General features: G+C 39.0%; 1 protein-coding gene across 5 annotated transcripts in view; it reads right to left on the bottom strand.

Moving 5' to 3' along the window:
- SLCO1C1 (solute carrier organic anion transporter family member 1C1) overlaps window positions 1-20,399 on the bottom strand; it is a 77,619-nt gene that overhangs the window by 34,942 nt on the left and 22,278 nt on the right. For all 5 annotated transcript variants that reach the window (XM_043441701.1, XM_043441700.1, XM_043441704.1 and 2 more), the window contains 4 exons: window positions 17,855-17,987; window positions 9,948-10,069; window positions 5,275-5,421; window positions 2,989-3,087 (listed from right to left, as the gene is read on the bottom strand). In XM_043441701.1, coding sequence (XP_043297636.1) covers window positions 2,989-3,087; window positions 5,275-5,421; window positions 9,948-10,069; window positions 17,855-17,987 — 501 coding nt within the window. The remainder of the gene's footprint in view (window positions 1-2,988; window positions 3,088-5,274; window positions 5,422-9,947; window positions 10,070-17,854; window positions 17,988-20,399) is intronic.

Raw genomic sequence — 20,399 nt, 5'->3', positions numbered from 1 at the left:
AATACGCCAGCAAATTTGGAAAACTCAGCAGTAGCCACAGGACTGGAAAAGGTAAGTTTTCATTCCAATCTCAAAGAAAGGCAATGCCAAAGAATGCTCACACTACCACACTGTTGCACTCATCTCACACGCTAGTGAAGTAATGTTCAAAATTCTCCAAGCCAGGCTTTAGCAATACGTGAACCATGAACTTACAGATGTTCAAGCTGGTTTTAGAAAAGGCAGAGGAACCAGATATCAAATTGCCAACATCCGCTGGATCATTGAAAAAGCAAGAGAGTTCCAGAAAAACATCTATTTCTGCTTTATTGACTATGCCAAAGCCTTTGATTGTGTGGATCACAATAAACTGGAAAATTCTGAAAGAGATAGGAATACCAGACCACCTGACCTGCCTCTTGAGAAATCTGTATGCAGGTCAGGAAGCAACAGTTAGAACTGGACATGGAACAGACTGGTTCCAAATAGGAAATGGAGTACATCAAAGCTGTATATTGTCACCCTGCTTATTTAACTTATATGCAGAGTACATCATGAGAAATGCTGGGCTGGGGGAAGCACAAGCTGGAATCAAGATTGCCGGGAGAAATATCAATAACCTCAGATATGCAGATGACACCACCCTTATGGCAGAAAGTGAAGAAGAACTAAAGAGCCTCTTGATGAAAGTGAAAGAGGAGAGTGAAAAGTTGGCTTAAAGCTTAACATTCAGAAAACTAAGATCATGGCATCCGGTCCCATCACTTCATGGCAAATAGATGGGAAGACAGTGGAAACAGTGGCTGACATTATTTTTCTGGGCTCCAAAATCACTGCAGATGGTGATTGCAGCCATGAAATTAAAAGACGCTTACTCCTTGGAAGGAAAGTTATGACCAACCTAGACAGCCTATTGAAAAGCAGAGACACTACTTTGTCAACAAAGGTCCGTCTAGTCAAGGCTGTGGTTTTTCCAGTGGTCAGGTATGGATGTGAGAGTTGGACTATAAAGAAAGCTGAGCGCTGAAGAATTGGTGCTTTTGAACTGCGGTGCTAGAGAAGACTCTTCAGAGTCCTTTGGACTGCAAGGAGTTCAAACCAGTCCATCCTAAAGGAAATCAGTCCTGAATATTCACTGGAAGGACTGATTCTGAAGCTGAAACTCCAATACTTTGGCCACCTCATGCGAAGAGTTGACTCATTGGAAAAGATGCTGGTGCTGGGAAAGATTGAAGGCAGGAGAAGAAGGGGATGACAGAGGATGAGCTAGTTGGATAGCATCACCGACCAAATGGACATGGGTTTGGGTGAACTCCGGGAGTTGGTGATGGACGGGGAGGCCTGGCGTGCTGCGGTTCATGGGGTCGCAAAGAGTTGGACATGACTGAGTGACTGAACTGAACTGAACATTATCATGATCTTGATTTTTAAAGGAAAGAAGATGTCTTCAGAGCACAATTATTTCTCTTTTGTTCCTTAGATTAAAAATATAGAATCCACAGTCCTGAAGGGGTTCTTACTCTGCTCTGGGCTTCTGCAGAGGGACCCCCGGATCTATGACAGGAGGAAAGCAACACGCGAGAAAGACTTAGGAGGGTTTAAAGCCTTCTGCTACCTCTCCAACATGAGTGCCATTTTCATCTGATTTACACATTGAATGTCTAGAATTTTACTGAAAGAAAAAGACCCTATATGCTTAGGCCCAAATCTAGTCTGAGCCACTCAGAATGTTATTTATTAAATGATGATTAGTAATATTTCAGAGATATTCTAGTTCTGAAACAAGATTTGTATATGCTTTAATAATTAAACATCAATATTTATTCATTATAAAATTTTTGATACTGTTTCTTATTTGACTGAAATGTAAGCATTGACAAATGTATTTTAAGCAAATAAAGTTTTTTTTTAAATATATATATAAGAACGTATGAAACACACTATTGTACTCTAACTCTATTACACTCTATGAGAATCCTTTGACAATTAGGCTTGATCAGCACTACATTATACTCAGTGAAATGTTTGATTTAGTTATCACTGCATGTTCATTGCTTCCTTTTCACAATTTTCCTTGGTACCTCTCATCATGCCAACGCTTTCTTATCTATATCAGCCATGACCAGATTTTAAACGTCATGAAGTCAAGGAATCAACTGTTTTGTTCACTTTGGTAGAACATCACTTGAGTTAGAGTAGACATGAAATAAATGTGAGGAGTAATAAATGAATAAACAAAATTTCTGGAATGCATATTCCAGTTATTTGATTAAAAAAGAATAGCTAGCTCAAGTGTTTTTCATTCTATTGTAACACATAACAATCATTTGTAGCACACACTAGTGACAAGGTGATTCCAAAATTTTTAAAACTAAAATTTGTTTTCTTGTTTTTAACTGCTTTCTAGGAATTCTTCAGGAAAACAGATAATTTCTATGTATGTCTAGGGCCTACATCTTATAAGGAAAGAAACAAATTAACAGCTATGGAGAGATGAAGTCCTCATTTATTCCCTCCACAAGCATTCCTCCAGAAGGAAAGTTAGTCTCACTATAAAGTTTCTTCAGCTAAAAAAGATTTGTACGTTAAAGAAAGGAATTTTAGTTGCCAGAGACTTTCAATTGTTGGCCTTTTTGGAAAGTCCAGAAATATGTTATTAATTGATGTGACTGTAGTAAATGTTGATTCACCTGAAGCCTGTAAGAAGCTACAGTTGTTAGTCTTAACTAAGCTTGAATGTCTTTAAACTGGGAAACCAGAAGTGGGAAATGATACAACTGATTAACAAACTATGGTTCATCTGGTTGTAATCACCACCTATTTTTCATGTTCCATTTATTAATGTGTGTGATAATTGTATAAGTAGTAAGTTTCCAAGGAGTATTTTCATTTTATGAAAGACTACCATCCTATCATTTTGTAAAAAGACAATTTGATATTTTTGACACTATTCCCATTAAAAATTACAGTAACTAAAATAGATGAATAAATAGAAATAAACTTCCTTACCTAGATTTACAAAGCCAATGTCAACATACAGTTTGGCACATAACGAGCCTAACAGGAAGCCAAAGATTGGTCCTATAATTGCAACTGTCTGCACACATCCTACAAAATACAAAAGTACCATTTCTTTGCTTTTGTACATTAATAAGATTTTAAACAGGAAACATGCATGAGATCCAGTTAGTCACTGAAAATATTTCATCAACTCTTCCCTTAAGTGTACTTAATTTGTCAACTTTTCAACCTCACTGAATCCGGAAATAACTTCTTCTCAGTGTTGGAAGAAGAATGAGCATCTTTAAGGCATTAATTACCTTTTAGTAAGATAATAACACTAAGACTCAGCTAATTTTGGCAAATGGAACAAATTTTACTCCCTAGGATTGGATTCCCCCTAGTGATAAAAATCAGAATTATACTGTTCTGACAGTCTTTCAAAAACCTTTTATGGTCTTCAACATTAACATTGATTTCTTCCATCTTGATGGGAAAGAGCTTGTGTTAGAGCTTCCAGGGGATCACCTGTGAACACAGTAACTATGCAGCTCATGCAAAGGAGCTTGACTTGAGAGAGGGAAGAGGTGCACTCTGTAATGCTCCTGACCCACCTGGGGAGCTCCAGGTAGCTGGAGCAGATTTCCTCAATGACATCATTTCTAGTAACCAGAAAGTCTGCTATCCTTGCAAAATATTACCCATCTGCCTTTTATTTCATCACAGACTGTATTGCGCATATCCCTGGGAGATTAACTGGAGGAGTAAATAGCAATTGCGTGTATGCATGTATGCTCAGTAGTGTCTGACTCTCTGTGACCCCAGGGGCTGTAGGTGGAGGGCAGGACATATCAGTCCAGCTGAGCAGCGGGTCCCCACAGTGTCACACTGTGCAGTGGAAAAAGAACCACATCTGGGCTAAGGGCTGAGTCCTCAGTCTTGTGGTCTTTGGCACTCTTCCTAAACTTTCTAGACCTCAGTTTTGTTGTTATTGTTGTTTAGTCACTAAGTCATATCCAACTCTTTTATGACCCTGTGGACTGTAGCCCACCAGTCTTCTCTGTCCATAGGATTTCGCATGCAAAAATACTGGAGTGGGTTGCCATTTCCTCCTCCAGAGAATCTTCCTAAACCTGGGATTGAACCCATATCTTCTGTGGCTCCTGCGTTGGCAAGCAAATTCCTTAACACTGAGCCACCTGGGAAATTCATACTGGATCTTTTACAGAATAGAGAAGAGGACGAAGGGGAGAGAGCAGCCTCTGAGCTACTGGACAGAACAGGGACACGTTGACACCTATGTGCATCTCCTGGCGACAATCTTTCTTCCGGTCCCCAGAGTAATGTCCTAACACATGTGTTGGAGCTTCTGTTCTACATCCTGATCTGTGCTGCAGCTTCCCATTAGAACAGGTGCCCCGTTTTTAACTACATACAGCATTCTTGGCTGTCATCAGAACCCTCTGGAATTCCATGTGACTAGCCAGGACAGAACTATACCTACCTATAGTTAAGTGAGTGAAATCGTTCATCATGTCCAACTCTTGGCGACCCCATGGACTGGGGCCCACCAAGCTCCTCCATTCAGGCACAGCGCCACCCCCCCACCCCCACTGCCTTAATGAATTTAAATCTTGTCCTTCTGTCTCTGAAGGTGAAACCCTCAGAAGATCAAAACCCCCAGAAACCAAGACTAATGTGTGAAACAGAACAAATTTAGCTTCCAGAACATAAGAGGCACTCAATAAACGCTGCTTTGATTCACCTGGCTTTGGAATTGCCAAATTTTTGTTTTGGGTCAGGAAGAAATCCTGGAGGAGGAAATTGCAAACCCACTCCAGTATTCTTGTCTGAAAAAGCCCAAAACAGAGGAGTCTGGCGGGGTATGGTCCATGGGGTGGAAAAGAGTTGGACATGACTGAATGACCGAACACACATATTTTTGTTTTTGAGATTTTAGCCACTATTCTATGCACTGGGACCTGTTCTAGAAAAGAGTGGCTCAGGCATGGCTCTTGTCCTTCTTCTGTATCCATAAAGATACAGGTCATACACCACAGCAGTTGATCTCACAGATAATTTCTTTTAATTCGATTTTCTTTCCCTAATGCAATAGGTCCTTTTAACTGAAGTTTCTTCACTATGCAAACCCTCAGTGTGAACTTCAGAAAAGTGTGAACTGAATAGAGGAGTTAGATATGAAATATAAAACCTTCCACACTCTATTTAGTTGAGAATAGAGTCGAGAAAACCAGGTATCCTGTACCCCAGAAAGATGAATGAGGCGGGAATTACCAATGTAGAAAGCCGCATTGTCCTGGCTAGCAAAATCATCAAGGTAGGCAATGCCTAGAGGCTGAATGGGAGTTTCTCCAAATCCACGAAGAAGGTTTCCCAGGAAGACGTAAACCCACATGGAGGAGCTGGCATCAATTTGACATTCTTAAAAGGAAAACAAATAAGAGGATTGAAATTCAATCACTATTGAAGTTAAACATTTATTCTACATGTCTACAAGTTGTCCTAAAGATGCATGAGAATGCAGAAGTGAAATCAGCAATAAATCGACTGATAGGAGTTTGAGCAACATATTTTAGGTAGTGTAAATCCCCCAGAAACTGACCAAGGAAATCTATTGTTCTCCTTATTTCTTATTTTCTTTCTTTTTATTTCATATTTCTACTGGATTATTTGAATTCCTGTACTTCAGTAACATACAATGTCCAGTCTGGGACAAAAATAGAAAAATTTGAACAAAGGCTTTTCTTGCCTTAATCTTTAAACTTTCTATTTTGCAACAGAAATCACCTGCAATTTTATTGGTGATGAAGGTTTATCTGAATTTCAAATTTTATATGGGCGATACTTCAAATTTTAGCATCATTGCCTACAACTAAATTCTTTGATAGTGAACAGACATGTTAAGGGCTCACATTTCAGAAACAAATTCATATAAAACTTAAAAACCATACTTGGTGGCTCAGACAGTAAAGGATCTGCCTGCAATGCAGGAGACCCAGGTTCAATCCCAGAGTCTGGAAGATGCCCTGGTGTAGGGAATGGCTCTCCACTCCAGTATCCTTGCTTGGAGAATTCCATGCACAGTGGAGTCCAGAAGGTTGCAGTCCATGGGGTCGCAAAGAGTTGGATATGACTGAGGGACTGACACTCTCATGCTTTAGTGGTATAACAATTCCAAAAAGAGATAAGCTTCTGATATTATTTTTAGAGGGAAATTCAAAGCTAAAATGTTTAAAATACTTTCATAAAAGTCATGTCTTAATATGATCATGTGAAGTAGAATAATTACTCCCCATATCATAATTAAATAGTTAGGTGACTTTAACAAAAGTGTCAATATTAACTACCTCCAACAATCACCACTTTCTGGCAAGCACCGAGCTAAGTGGTTTGCAGACTTTTTCAAATTGAATTATCCTAAGAATCTTATGAGGTCGGAGATATTTTCTCTTATAGTAACTTTGAAAGTAATTTTTGAAAGTGAAGTGTGGGTTATTAAAAATTGGGGTGAATGCTTTTGTGTGGATGAATCAGACTTTGTGACATAAAAGATTATTGTGTAATCATGTGACATTTAGTTCTGATTTTGCCTTTCCTAGAAATGTAGCCAAGTGACCAGGGATATTGCACTTAACTTCTCTGGATTTTTATTTCACTCTCCCAGATATAATGGGACTTCTTTTTCAACATTGATTCCAGTGTCAATTTCAGCCCTGCCTTTGGGGGATTCTATTATTGTTGATAGAGGAGTCTTGTAGATAAGTGTAGACACTTTAGCTCTGGGCTTTCCAATACAGTGGCCACAAGTCACATGTGGCCACTGGAATTGATTAATTAAAATTACATGAAATTAAAAATTCAATTCCTCAGTCTCACTGGTTATACTTTAAGTACTCAATAGTCACATGGGGCTAATAGCTACTATGTGTATGTGTATGTCTTAGTCACTCAGTTGTGTCCAACTCTTTGCAACCCGATGGGCTGTAGCCTGTCAGGCTCCTCTGTCCATGGGATTCTCCAGGCAACAATACTAGAGTGGGTAGCCATGCCCTCCTCCAGGGGATCTTGCTGACCCAGGGATCGAACCTGGGTTTCCTGCATTGCAGGCAGATTCTTTACCGTCTGAGGCACCAGTGGATACCATAGATATAGAACATTCCCATCACTACAGAAGTTCTGGTAGACAGCTCTGCTCTAAAATATTTGGAGGAAATGGGGTTTGTGTGCAAAGCATTTTTGAGATGAGTCCTCTATTTACCCTGCTAACCCCTTTAGGATATACTTGTGTCCACTGTATCTAAGGTTTGTATATATCTATGACTTTAAGGGAACAGGATTTCATTTAAAGGAAAGAAAAGCATTGATTTATGAGTCATATATTCTGTACCTGCCTAATAATTTTGTATCTTTACATTAAAAAACTTCACCCCCCACCCCTAAACCCTACATTTCTCTTTTTAATATGAAAGGTTTAAATATTAGTTGTATTGCCATTTATGGGCTTCCTGGGTGGTACAATGACAGAGAAACTGCTTGCCGATGCAGGTGACACAAGAGATGCAGGTTTGATTGCTTTTCAGGAAGATCCCCTGGAGAAGCAAATGGCAGCCCACTCCAGTATTCTTGCCTGGAAAATTCCAAGGACAGAGGATCCTGGCAGGCTACAGTCCATGAAGTCACAGAGTCACAAACACACACTCATTGTCACTTATAGCATGTCTCTCCCTTGATTGTCAAAACCAAACCCAAATATCTTCAATGACTGTACATTATGTACAGACCAAAGTCTAAATCCTTTAGTCTGTCTCCTTGCTTCTTTGTGTGGATCTGAATTAAACTGAATTAAACTTTTGTTGTTCAGTGGCTAAGTCATGTCTGACTCTGCAATCCTGTGGACTTCAGTATACCAGGCTTCCCTGTCCTTCATTATTTCCCAGAGTTTGCTCAAACTCATGTCCATTGAGTCGGTGATGCCATCTTATCCTCTTTTGCCCCCTTCTTCTCTTGCCCTCAATCTTTCCCAGCATCAGATCTTTTCCAATGAGTCGTCTTTTCTCATCAGATGGCCAAAGTATCGGAGCTTCAGCTTCAGCATCAGTTCTTCCGGTGAACATTCAGGATTGATATCTTTTAGAGTTGATTGGTTTGATCTCCTTGCTGTCCAATGGACTCTCAAGAGTCTTCTCCGGCACCAGAGTTCAAAAGCATCAATTATTTGGCACTCAGCCTTTTTTAAGGTCCAAATATCTGTTATATTCTTACATGAACAATCCCTCTGGTCTCATTCACTGATTTACATACATTCTCCTGAATGTATCTCTTGCCTTCTTTCATGCTTTGCTTTTCTTATAGAATACCTTCTTTTCATACAGCAGGATAGGATAAACCTTTTACATGTATATGACCAGCCGCATTTTTCTCCTCATATATCAGTATTTCTTTTAATTCTCCTATCCTTGCTTTCATTCAGAGTCAGACCTCTCTGGTTCATTGGCCAGAAAAAGGACATCTCAAAGGAAAGCATCAATGAGGACATCAGGGGAGTGAGAAAATTTTATGGTGTAGATAAAAGATTTAGATGGATAGCAAATATATAAAAGAAGGGCTTCCACACTGCCTCTATAGAAGTGGATTCCACAGCCTAGGAGAAGGAGAGAGATGAGGGTAGTGGAGAGGAAGGGTTGAGCCTACTGATGCTAAAGGTCGTGGGGAGAGAGGATTTGAGTGTCCACCAGTGCAGCATCCCAGAGACGTGGCAAAGACCTGTGAGTAGATTCATGGGCTCCATGAGTGAGGAAACCTGTGCCACCATGGCCAGGTAGAGCCAGGGAGATAACAAGATCCCAAGGATGAAATGCAGTGTCGCTAAGCATCCTTGCCCCTGCCCCTTCCCAGGGCTTCCAATGCCTAGAGTAACATAGAAGAGATGGTTCCCATGCTCCCAAGCATGGCCTACACATAGCCTTGCTGTGCAGTGTAGGTCAGCCACATGGAACTCTGGATATGTTCACAAAATTCCCCAAATCCTATCTTGTGTAGAAAGTAGAATTATTTCCATGTTTCCATGATGGTCACTTTTGCATCAAAGAGCTGCTATGCTAAAAAGGACACGAATGTGGACATAAGATGACCCCAAGATGATGTATATGAACAGACACTGTGGCCAGAAGGATTTTAAATATTTAGGCTGACAGAGGGCTGATAACAGCAAGACCTCCCCTCCCACAATTTCCCCCTTTACCATTATGTAAGCTCCTTAGAATGTAAGCTACCCCTGGGGACGTGGGTAGAGATTAGGGACAAATTGACTGACATCATGTTTTTGCCATTTTGATGAAAAGGGGCTGAACACAAAAATTAAACTGTGTTTGGGGAAAAAAATAAATACTTTATATCAGATTTGTACATTAAACTTGTTTTACCCTGTTTCACAGTACACATTATTTAGAACTGCTGTAAACTTTCCCAGTCACTAGCAATTAATGCACCATCTTTCCATAATATTTGATTTTCTGAGTATTTTCTTAAGATCTCATCATATACTGCTTTTGTTTTTGCTGTTCAGTCACTAAGTTGTGTCTGATTCTTTGCGATGCCATGAACTGCAGCACACCAGATTTCCCTGGCCTTCACTATCTCCCAGGGTTTGCTCAAACTCATGTTCATTGAGTTGATGGTGCCATCCAACCATTTCATCCTCTGTTGGCCCCCTTCTCCTGCACTCAATCTTTCCTAGCATCAGGGTCTTTTCCAATGAGTTGACTCTTCACATCAGGGGGCCAAGACATTGGAGCTTCAGCTTTATATTCTATGATTTTTTTTAATGGTACTATAATATCTCAATTTAAGTAGTAAAGTTTTTGACAGCAAAAATCATATAGTGCATGCTAAATCACCTATAAAGACTAAAAGTACTTGTTTACTCAAGTCAAAAATAATTATCTTACCATTGTTTATTTTGGATTGTGATTTTTCCACAACTGGAATTGGTAATGAATTGTTTGAATCCAGGAGACATGGAGAGATGCTGAGAGTGGAATTGGAAACAGAATACCTTTCATATTTGTACCTGTATAAAAAGAACATTTTCTTAGCATCTTGTGAAAAATATTATAAGTATACTACTTGACTCACTAGGACACCTGTTTGAATCTACAGCTTTCCCTGAATCTATATCACTAAATCAAACCAGCATTTAACAGTACAGTTTTCTGAAGAGAGTGCTAGAATATCTGCTTCACATATATTACACTATATCTGAACCAACTGCACAGTGTCATGAAAGATAATAAAAGAATGATTTAGAGAGGCTCATTTTAATATAAAATAATAACTATAAATCACCTACTCTGTTGGTGAAAAAATATTGAAAATTCTATAAAATCATGCTTATCTCTGAAAGCAATAATTAACAATTATGGTTATTGACATACTGTACTTGTAGTTGTAAATTTAGTAGAACACCTGGAATGTTGATTCTAGAGAACTGAGAATGATACTTGGGCTTTTTGAACTCTTTATCCAGACAGTATCCTAGTCTTCATTTTATTAATCTGGCTATAAGTTATTTCTAATGTTCTCTGTTTATAAGGTTACTATGGCAGCTAGATTGAGGAGCCAATGCCAGATGGTAGGATTGTGATCATTCCATCTACAGCTCCCCAGCACCACTGTTGTTTTTGTTCAGTTGCTAAGTTGTGTCCAACTTTTACAAGCCAATGGACTGTAGTATGCTATGCTTTTCGTTGGATCTCCTTGCAGTCCAAGGGACTCTCAAGAGTCTTCTCCAACACCACAGTTCAAAAGCATCAATTCTTCTGTGCTCAGCCCTCTTTATAGTCCAACTCTCACATCCATACATGACTACTGAAAAACCATAGCTTTGACTATACGGGCCTTTGTTGGCAAAGTGATGTCTCTGCTTTTTCATATGCTATCTAGGTTTGTCATAGCACCATACTGCTTCTCAAATTACCCTTCAGAAGTCGATTTTTCTGCTCCACAAGCACCATTCAGGGCAGAGGTAACTGATGAAAGGAATCGCATCACATTGATTCTCATTTTGTTCAGGCATTATGTGACTAATGGCTAATCATCATCATAATGCTTAAAATAGTAATAGTTTAAAGCTGTTTAACACAGTAAGGTCAAGATGTATTGACTTGTTAACATATTCAGGTTAATAAATGGCTTATCTCATATCATGGCTTCCCTTGTGGATCAGATGGTAAAGAATTCACTTGCAATGCAGGAGACCTTGGTTCAAACCCTGGGGTGGGAAAATCTGCTAGATGGGGGCATGGCAATCCACTCCAGTATTCTTGCCTGGAGAATCCCGTGGACAGAGGAGCCTGGAGGCCTACAGTCCATGGGGTCACAAAAAGTCGAATATGACTGAGTAACTAAGCATACAGTGAATATCAGTGTCGCATAACCTACACCTCAATGGGTCTACGAACCCCATTGGAAAAATAAAAATATTTTTGTATATATGTATTTAAGGGAAGAGGTTCAGAGTTTTGGCACTTTTATCAAATGAATCCTTGACCAAAATAGGTTTCCTAAGTTACAAAGACAAGTAACATCTCAGGTGTTGGGTGTTTGGATGTTCCTGTGCAATTCTTTTAAGTTATTTTTTATATGTCTGAATATTTTTATAATAAACCTCAGAAAAATTTAAAAAAGAACTATTTAATGAGAATAAATTTTAAAAATTATTAGCTACACAGGAGAACATTTAGCATTAAATTCATGGTAAATATAATTTTCTTTTTTTAATATAATTCCAGAGATACCAGGGATTATTATTGAGTTGGCCAAAAGTTCATGTGAGTTTCTCCATGAGATGGTTATGGAAAAACCCAATGGACTTTTTGACTAACCCAATATAAAACCTAAATGCTCTTAAAATGACTATCAATAGCAATTAGGTAGTATTTTTTTTTAAGTTTTTAGTTATTTGAGCTTTCTTTTTATCAGAAGGCAGCTGCTGCATATAAAATTATTTAGATCTTGAATTAATAGAATTTTATGAAATGTCACTTTTGTCACTAAATACTATGACAACTTTTTCAAATTTCAGCTTTCTTAGTTATAAGATGGGGGCTATAGATGTGGTCTGTGCTTATTTAGGCTCTATTGTATAAGGAAACAAAGAAGTGGTTGAACAGGGGGCCAGTGGTATTCAGTTCAATTCCCTTGCTCAGTCATGTCCGACTCTTTGCAACCCCATGAACCTCAGCACGCCAGGCCTCCCTGTCCATCACCAATCCCCAGAGTTTACCCAAACTCATGTCCATTGAGTCAGTGATGCCATCCAACCATCTCATCCTCTGTCGTCCCCTTCTCCTCCGGCCTTAAATCTTTCCCAACATCAGGGTCTTTTCAAATGAGTCAGCTCTTCACATCAGGTGGCCAAAATACTGGTGTTTCAGTTTTAACATCAGTCCTTCCAATGAACACTCAGGACTGATCTCCTTTAGGATGGACTGGTTGGATCTCCTTGCAGTCCAAGGGACTCTCAAGAGTCTTCTCCAACACCACAGTTCAAAAACATCAATTCTTCTGCACTCAGCCCTCTTTATAGGCCAGCTCTCACATCCATACATGGCTATTGAAAAACCATAGCTTTGACTATATGGGCCTTTGTTGGCAAAGTGATGTCTCTGCTTTTAAACATGCTGTCTAGGTTGGTCATAACTTCCCTTCCAAGGAGCAAGAGTCTTTTAATTTCATGGCTGCAGTCACCATCTGCAGTGATTTTGGAGCCCAGAAAAATAAAGTCAGCCACTGTTTCCACTTTTCCCCATCTATTTGCCATGAAGTGATGGGACCACATGCCATGATCATATCTCATGAATGTTGAGCTTTAAGTCAACTTTTTCACTCTCCTCTTTCACTTTCATCAAGAGGCTCTTTAGTTCTTCTTCACTTTCTGCCATAAGGGTGGTGTCATCTGCATATCTGAGGTTATTGATATTTCTCCCGGCAATCTTGATTCCAGCTTGTGCTTCCCCCAGCCCAGTGTTTCTCATGATTTACTCTGCATAAAAGTTAAATAAGGAGGGTGACAATATACAGCCTTGACGTACTCCTTTTCCTATTTGGAACCAGTGTGTTGTTCCGTGTCCAGTTCAAACTGTTGCTTCCTGACCTGCATACAGGTTTAAAAGTTTTTAAGTCTGGGATTTTAGTTCTGTCCTAGCTTCCACCCACCACTGACACATTCTTGATTCTGATGCATGAAGTTGCAGAGTGGCCTCCTAAATAGTCTCTTTGCTTTCACGTCGGCCCCACCAGTTATTTTCCTGAGCAGTAGGTACTAGATCCCTTAAAAAAATGTCAGATTGTGTCATTCTGCTCAAATCTCTTGCCTGGCTTCTCACCCCATTCTCAGAAGGTATGGTCCTTGCAATAATTGGTGACCTTACTACCTGTGTTGTGGGGTCTGTAGAGGTGTTGCACCAGCTGAATATCAACACCCACCCAGAGCTACTGACTCAGAATCTACACTTTACCAAGAGCTTCAGGCAATTTAATTGTCCATCATGGTTTGAGAATCAACTTGAAGTCTCCTTCTATACCCCACCCCCACACTTTCCTCTTGCTCGTCCTTGCAGCTGACATCATGCCTGACTCCATCCTCCTGCTATAGAAACATTCACTGTTCATTTAGCCTGGAATCTTCTTCCCCAGATGTCTATGTGGCACTCCCCTTATCTCTTTCAGCTTTTCCCAAAAGTCATCATCTTGGTAAATCATCCCCCGAGAACGCTGCCTTAAACTGCAACCCGTCACATACTCTTCTGTGTCTTCCCTGGGTTATTCTTCTCTATGGCACTTAACATTTCCAGCATATGTCATTATTTATCTGTTTGTTTGCTTGCTGTCTCTTTCTAATAAGATCCATGACAGCAGAGATTTTTGTCACTACTCTATTCCTGTTACCTAGAACAGTGATCAATATATATTTATCATATTCATGAGTCAGATGAGCAAACACACATGAAACTGAACACAGTCTGTTGGGAGTAGGCCCTTAATAATTCATATCCATAATTAATGTTAGGTTTTCTTGACATCAAGGGAATTTCTGGTAAGCAGAGTATAGTCATCATTGAAAGAACAAAAACTAACATTTTGAACAAGTGTCTAATTAGTGACTAATGCTGTGAAAGGTTGAAAAGAATTTATTATAATAATCCTCAGTAGAGAGTAAGTTCATAAGGGAAAGAAGTGTGTGTGTGTGTGTTTAGGGAGGGGGGGTGTTTTGGTTTTCTTTCTGTTTGATTTTTCTCCATTGTCTGGCATGGTACCATCTGAGCCAACAGAAAAACCCACCAGGCAATTGGCACCCGCTAAATAATAAATGAACAAGTGTATCTTTCAACATATAAAGGTGGTTGATAATAATCTGTCTTTAATTTTTAAGCACGAGCCTGATTGGCTTCTTAGATATACTTCTCCTTCTGATTTTCTTGTATCAGTATATTTATCATCAACTTGAAGCAACACTCAGCAGTGGCCACAGGACTGGAAAAGGTCAGTTTTCATTTCAATCCCAAAGAAAGGCAATGCCAAAGAATGCTCAAACTACTGCACAATTGCACTCATCTCACACACTAGTAAAGTAATGCTCAAAATTCTCCAAGCCAGGCTTCAGCAATAAGTGAACCATGAACTTACAGATGTTCAAGCTGGTTTTAGAAAAGGCGCAGGAACCAGAGATCAAATTGCCAACATCCGCTGGATCATGGAAAAAGAAAGAGAGTTCCAGAAAAACATCTATTTCTGCCTTATTGACTATGCCAAAGCCTTTGACTGTGTGGATCACCACAAACTGTGGAAAATTCTGAAAGAGATGGGAATACCAGACCACCTGACCTGCTTCTTGAGAAACCTGTATGCAGGTCAGGAAGCAACAGTTAGAACTGAACACAGAACAACAGACTGTTTCCAAATAGGAAAAGGAGTACATCAAGGCTGTATATTGTCACCCTGCTTATTTAACTTATATGCAGAGTACATCATGAGAAACACTGGGCTGGGGGAAGCACAAGCTGGAATCAAGATTGCCAGGGAAAATATCAATAACCTCAGATATGCAGATGACACCACCCTTATGGCAGAAAGTGAAGAAGAACTAAAGAACCTCTTGATGAAAGTGAAAGAGGAGAGTGAAAAAGTTGGCTTAAAGCTCAACATTCATGAGACAATGATCATGGCATGTGGTCCCATCACTTCATGGCAAATAGATGGGGAAACAGTGGAAACAGTGGTTGACTTTTCTGGGCTCCAAAATCACTGCAATGGTGACTGCAGCCATGAAATTAAAAGACACTTGCTCCTTGGAAGGAAAGTTATGGCCAACCTAGACAGCATATTAAAAAGCAGACACATTACTTTGCCAACAAGGTCTGTCTAGTCAAGCCTGTGGTTTTTCCAGTGGTCATGTATGGATGTGAGAGTTGGACTAAAAAGAAAGCTGAGTGCCGAAGAATTGATGCTTTTGAACTGTGGTGTTGGAGAAGACTCTTGAGAGTCCCTTGGACTGCATGGAGATCCACTGTCCATCCTAAAGGAGATCAGTCCTGGGTGTTCATTGGAGGGACTGATGTTGAAGCTGAAATTTCACTACTTTGGCCACCTGATGCAAAGAGCTGGCTCATTTGAAAAGATTCTGATGCTGGGGAAGATTGAGGGCAGGAGGAGAAGGGGACAACACAGGATGAGATGGTTGGATGGCATCACCGACACAATTGACATGGGTTTGGGTGGACTCCGGGAGTTGGTGATGGACAGGGAGGGCTGGCGTGCTGCAGTTCATGGGGTCGCAAAGAGTTGGACACGACTGAGCGACTGAACTGAACTGAAGCGACACTATTCTTAATCTGAATGCAACAGCTTTAAGATAAATCATTGCCATCTCTGGTTAAAACCAGGTGGCTTAATTATCTAAGGAGGATTGATAATAATACACAACAAGAACGACACAGCTGTTAGCTATGTTAGGAAACTTGGCAAGCATTTTACCTGTGTCATCTCACTGAATATCTTCAACAATATTACAAGCTAACTATTGTTTTATTACCTATAATATGTATTTTAAGATGCATAAACTGAGGTCTAGGCAGGCTAGGTAATATGCCCAAGGTCACGTTTCTTCTGAGCTACTGATGCCCTTCAGAATGAGTTAGGTCAAGGATTTATCTAGTTTCTGTAACTGCTTTCAAATTTTTTAATATTTTTAGTGGAACTCTTTTTTTTCCCCCCTCTGAGCAAATTGCTGCATGGAGGTTCAATGACTAGAATAGATAACACAGAAATGGATCAAGCAGAGCTTAGAGGGATTGCAGACTATTTCCTCAGCCCTCTCCTTTGCCTCCTCCTTACCCACTGGCTGCATATAATACCTTTGTAGAATCTCAGTGACCTAAGGACACTTCTGCCCCATGGAAAGGAGGTCAGATAGGTGTCTAAAGAGTAGACAGAAATCTTGAAGCCATACAAAGACAAAGGGGTCACAGAAACCATCCAAATAGGTAGGAAAGATTCTACACAAAGGATTCTGTGAGCTGTCTTTATAGATCGGATATGGATGTCAAAATCAGGCTATATTTATATAAGTGACTTGGGAAACCAAGAAAAAGTTTGGACTAGATAGATCATTTGTGGGCTTCTCAGGTGATACTAGTGGTAAAGAACCTGCCTGCCAAGGCAGGAGATGTGAGAAACACAGGTTCGATCCCTGGATCGGGAAGATCTCCTGGAGGAGGGCATGACAACCCACTCCAGTATTCTTGCCTGGAGAATCTCATGGGCAGAGGACCCTGGCAAGCAACTCAATAGAGTTACAGACTCAGACACAACTGAAGCAACTTTGCACACGGAGATCATTTGTAAATCTCTCCAGCTTTAAAATGTCATGGTATGGTGGTCTGGAGTGGGCAGTCATCAAAGATTTATCTGATACATAATTTCCTAAAATATTCTCTTGCTTTAAAACCTCTTGCTTGTCACTTGGCTCAGTAGGCAATGGGCAGAGAAGAGAGGCAATATGTATATGTATGAAGAAGATATCAGAATGCCTGTTTTAAGGATCCAGTTCGGTAATTATAAGACACCTAGACTTGGAAGGTCACCAGACTCTCTAGGTATGGTCCTTAGCTCTAAACTAAGAAAAAAAGGATACACTGTGCTCTCCTGCCTCATGGGTTGTCATGAAGATGAAATGATATGATGAAATCTTTAGAACCACTGAAGTTGTATGCAAGTACTGATAAAATTACTAACAAAAGTATCAACAGGAAGCTTCAAGTTTACAGAATACAAACACTGCACTTCTGTTGAGAAAGCTCTGTGAGATAATATTTGAATATTGAATAGTTATTTCAGTTGGTAATGTATCCCTCAGTCAAGGATCTACCAGTCAATTTTCCCACGATCCAGCATATTGTCTGTAGCATTCATTTATTACCCATTCGACACTCATTTGATGCTCATTACTTTTTCTTTACTTAGAACTTTGCTTCCACAGCTGTATTAAATCATTTGAATGAAGGCATATTTGTGAAAATTTCCCTTAAATAATGTTGACATCCATACATAGTGGTATATTGAAAAACATTTTTTTACAGTTTATTAAATCATAAGTAAAATTGTAAGCATTTTGAAATTTTGCCCAAAGTGCATGTAATAAAATAAGATGTAAATTTTCATGGTTATCATGATACAAACTATCATGGTTATTGTAATGACCAGGAATTATTTTCTCAAATAATTAATTGTATTCATTAAAAGAGAGACAATACAGTTGTTGGTTAACACAAGAAAAAGATGTTTGCTTTAGACTTACTGTTCCATGAAGAACTGAGGCATTGCAATGAGCAATGTTCCAACTCCCATGATCAGGCACCCAGCTCCAATTATTTTTGGCCTGTGAAGCTTGGCTCCAAAGTAGCTAACAAATGCTATAACTAAGAGATTCCCTTTGGGGAAAAGAATAAAATGTTCATAAATTAAGAACTTAGAAAGTCATCATCATAACTAAATGACTATAACTGAATGAATGAATGTCTATGGCAAGTTGGGCAATGTTTGTTTTGACTAAACCATCTCCCACCATCTTTCCCACCATTTGTCTTTTTTTTTGCTTTAATCTGAAATGACTGTTGAAACAATCCTGAGATTCATTACTTCAATCATCTCATCCCTTTATCAAAATACTTTAATAACTAACCGTTCTACCTTGTTTTCATCCACCTTAATTATTTGCCCTTTTTAAAGTGTTTTATCAATAAATCAAATTGTAGAAGGCTCCCTATAGTTGCACTCTTAAATTTTCCTTGGTGATTTTGAAGTAAACTTTATGACTCTTTCTTCATTTGTTAACATTTTCTATTAAAACCTCTATTTGTTTCCCATTGCTCTTGAAACATGCCTCATATAGTCTTGCTTTAGCTGATATTCCCCGAAGAAAAAAATAAACAGAACAGTTTCACTTTAAATGAATTCAAATTATGAAATGCTCAGTTGTGTCCAGCTCTTTCAGACTCCATGGACTGTAGCCCACCAGGCCCCTCTGTTCATCGAATTTTTCAGGCAAGAATCCTGAAGTGGGTTGCCATTTCCTATTCCAGGAGATCTTCCTGACCCAGGGATTAAGCCAGCATCTCTTCCATCTCCTGCTTTGGCAGGCAGATTCTTTACCACTACACAACCTGGGAAGCCTGCTTGCTTACATACTTTTTACAAAAATAAAAGGTTCAAAATAGAAATGAAAAATTATTCCACATAGCTTCATAAATACATCAATTTTATTTATATAATTATATCAATGTATGCTCAGAATACAAATTTTATGAAAGTCTCTGTAAGATATAACCATCCCTTTTTAAAAAATAAAGAATAAAATTTTTTGAAGGTAGGACTTAAGGCTTTCTAAAATATCTCCAGTGAAGTAGTCGATGATGGTGATAACTGATTAAACATGCTTTAGGAAAGATTTTCTCATGCCTTGTTGTGTAGAAAAATTACTGGAAAGGAGTGGCAAGGTAAATACTAACAGAAACATTAAAAATGCAGAATCTTGGCAGCTCTCAACAGTTTCTGATTTCATGGATGGGGGAGGGGATGCAGGCCAAGAAATCTGCATTTTTAATATTCATTCAAATGTGTTGATGGGTATAATTCCTGGAACATGCTTTGATAAACATTGCTTAGGATCTTAGATTTCAAGGGACTTTAATGCTTTAGCTATTTATATTTGGAGTATTTATTTTTTTAAAGATTGTGGTGCTAGATAAAGTAAACCTTAGCATTTCTCCAGCAATTGATTGTGAAGTTTGTTGGGTGGCCTAGGTTTGAGGTTGTCGATGTTTTCAATTTTCCAAAAAGAGTGAGTTTCCTCACATCTGTAAGCAATCATCTTATTTACTACTGTCTATTCACATTGCCAGCTTAAGTGCAAAAACAGCAGCAATTTTTATCATTTTGAGGATAGTAGTGAAAAAAGTAGCTTGCTCCTGGCTACAATTCTTCACCAGAAAGAATTGAGCTCTTTCTAGGTTTCGTATAAAAAAAGCTTAATTCGGTATGAGATCTCTTATTTAATATTTAAGTATTTAGTAGAAGAAACGTTGTAATATCTATATTGATAATTATGTCTGTAATTTTGCTAATGTGTCACAGCAAATAAACAAAACTAAATCAAAACCTAACTTTTAGTTTTTAGGTAATGTGCCCCCCATCACCACCATTACCTCCTTCCCAAAGTCACATATCACAAATATGTCACAAAAGAGCACTCATGTTTACAGGCTGTTTCTGTGTTATATAAGTGGGTATGCCAGACACTACAAAATATCATTTGAACTTCTGTAATATCTGTAGGTTTTGCTTCCTTTATTTAGTAAGCTTTCTGAGTTCTCACAAGATAGACTTAGAAAATAAATGGTGATATATAATCTTTAAAAAATCAAATTGGATATCGAAATTCTTTCACATCTACCATTACTAACTTCTGAAAAAACAACAGGTCCAGAGAGGTTTACAAATGTGTTTTTATCAAATTTTCGAGTGCTAGATTTTCCTGCTTTCTCTCTTCCTCTCTTTTCCCAAACACAGTACTTCAAATAATAGAAAAGAAAGCTACCTAACTCATGCCTATAAGACTAATACAACCTTGTAATCCAAACTAGATGAAAATAGTGAAAGAGACCAAATGCAGTTTATTCTAGGAGTGGAACTGAGTGAAGTTGCTCAGTCGTGTCCGACTCTTTGCGATCCCATGGACTGTCACCTACCAGGTTCCTCCATCCATGGAATTTTCCAGGCAAGAGTACTGGAGTGGGTTGCCATTTCCTTCTCCAGGGGATCTTCCCGACCCAGGGATCTAACCC

The sequence above is a fragment of the Cervus canadensis genome, chromosome 21, assembly GCF_019320065.1.
Source record: "Cervus canadensis isolate Bull #8, Minnesota chromosome 21, ASM1932006v1, whole genome shotgun sequence".
Taxonomy (NCBI): Eukaryota; Metazoa; Chordata; class Mammalia; order Artiodactyla; family Cervidae; genus Cervus; species Cervus canadensis.
This window is presented reverse-complemented; position numbering and strand designations above follow the sequence as displayed.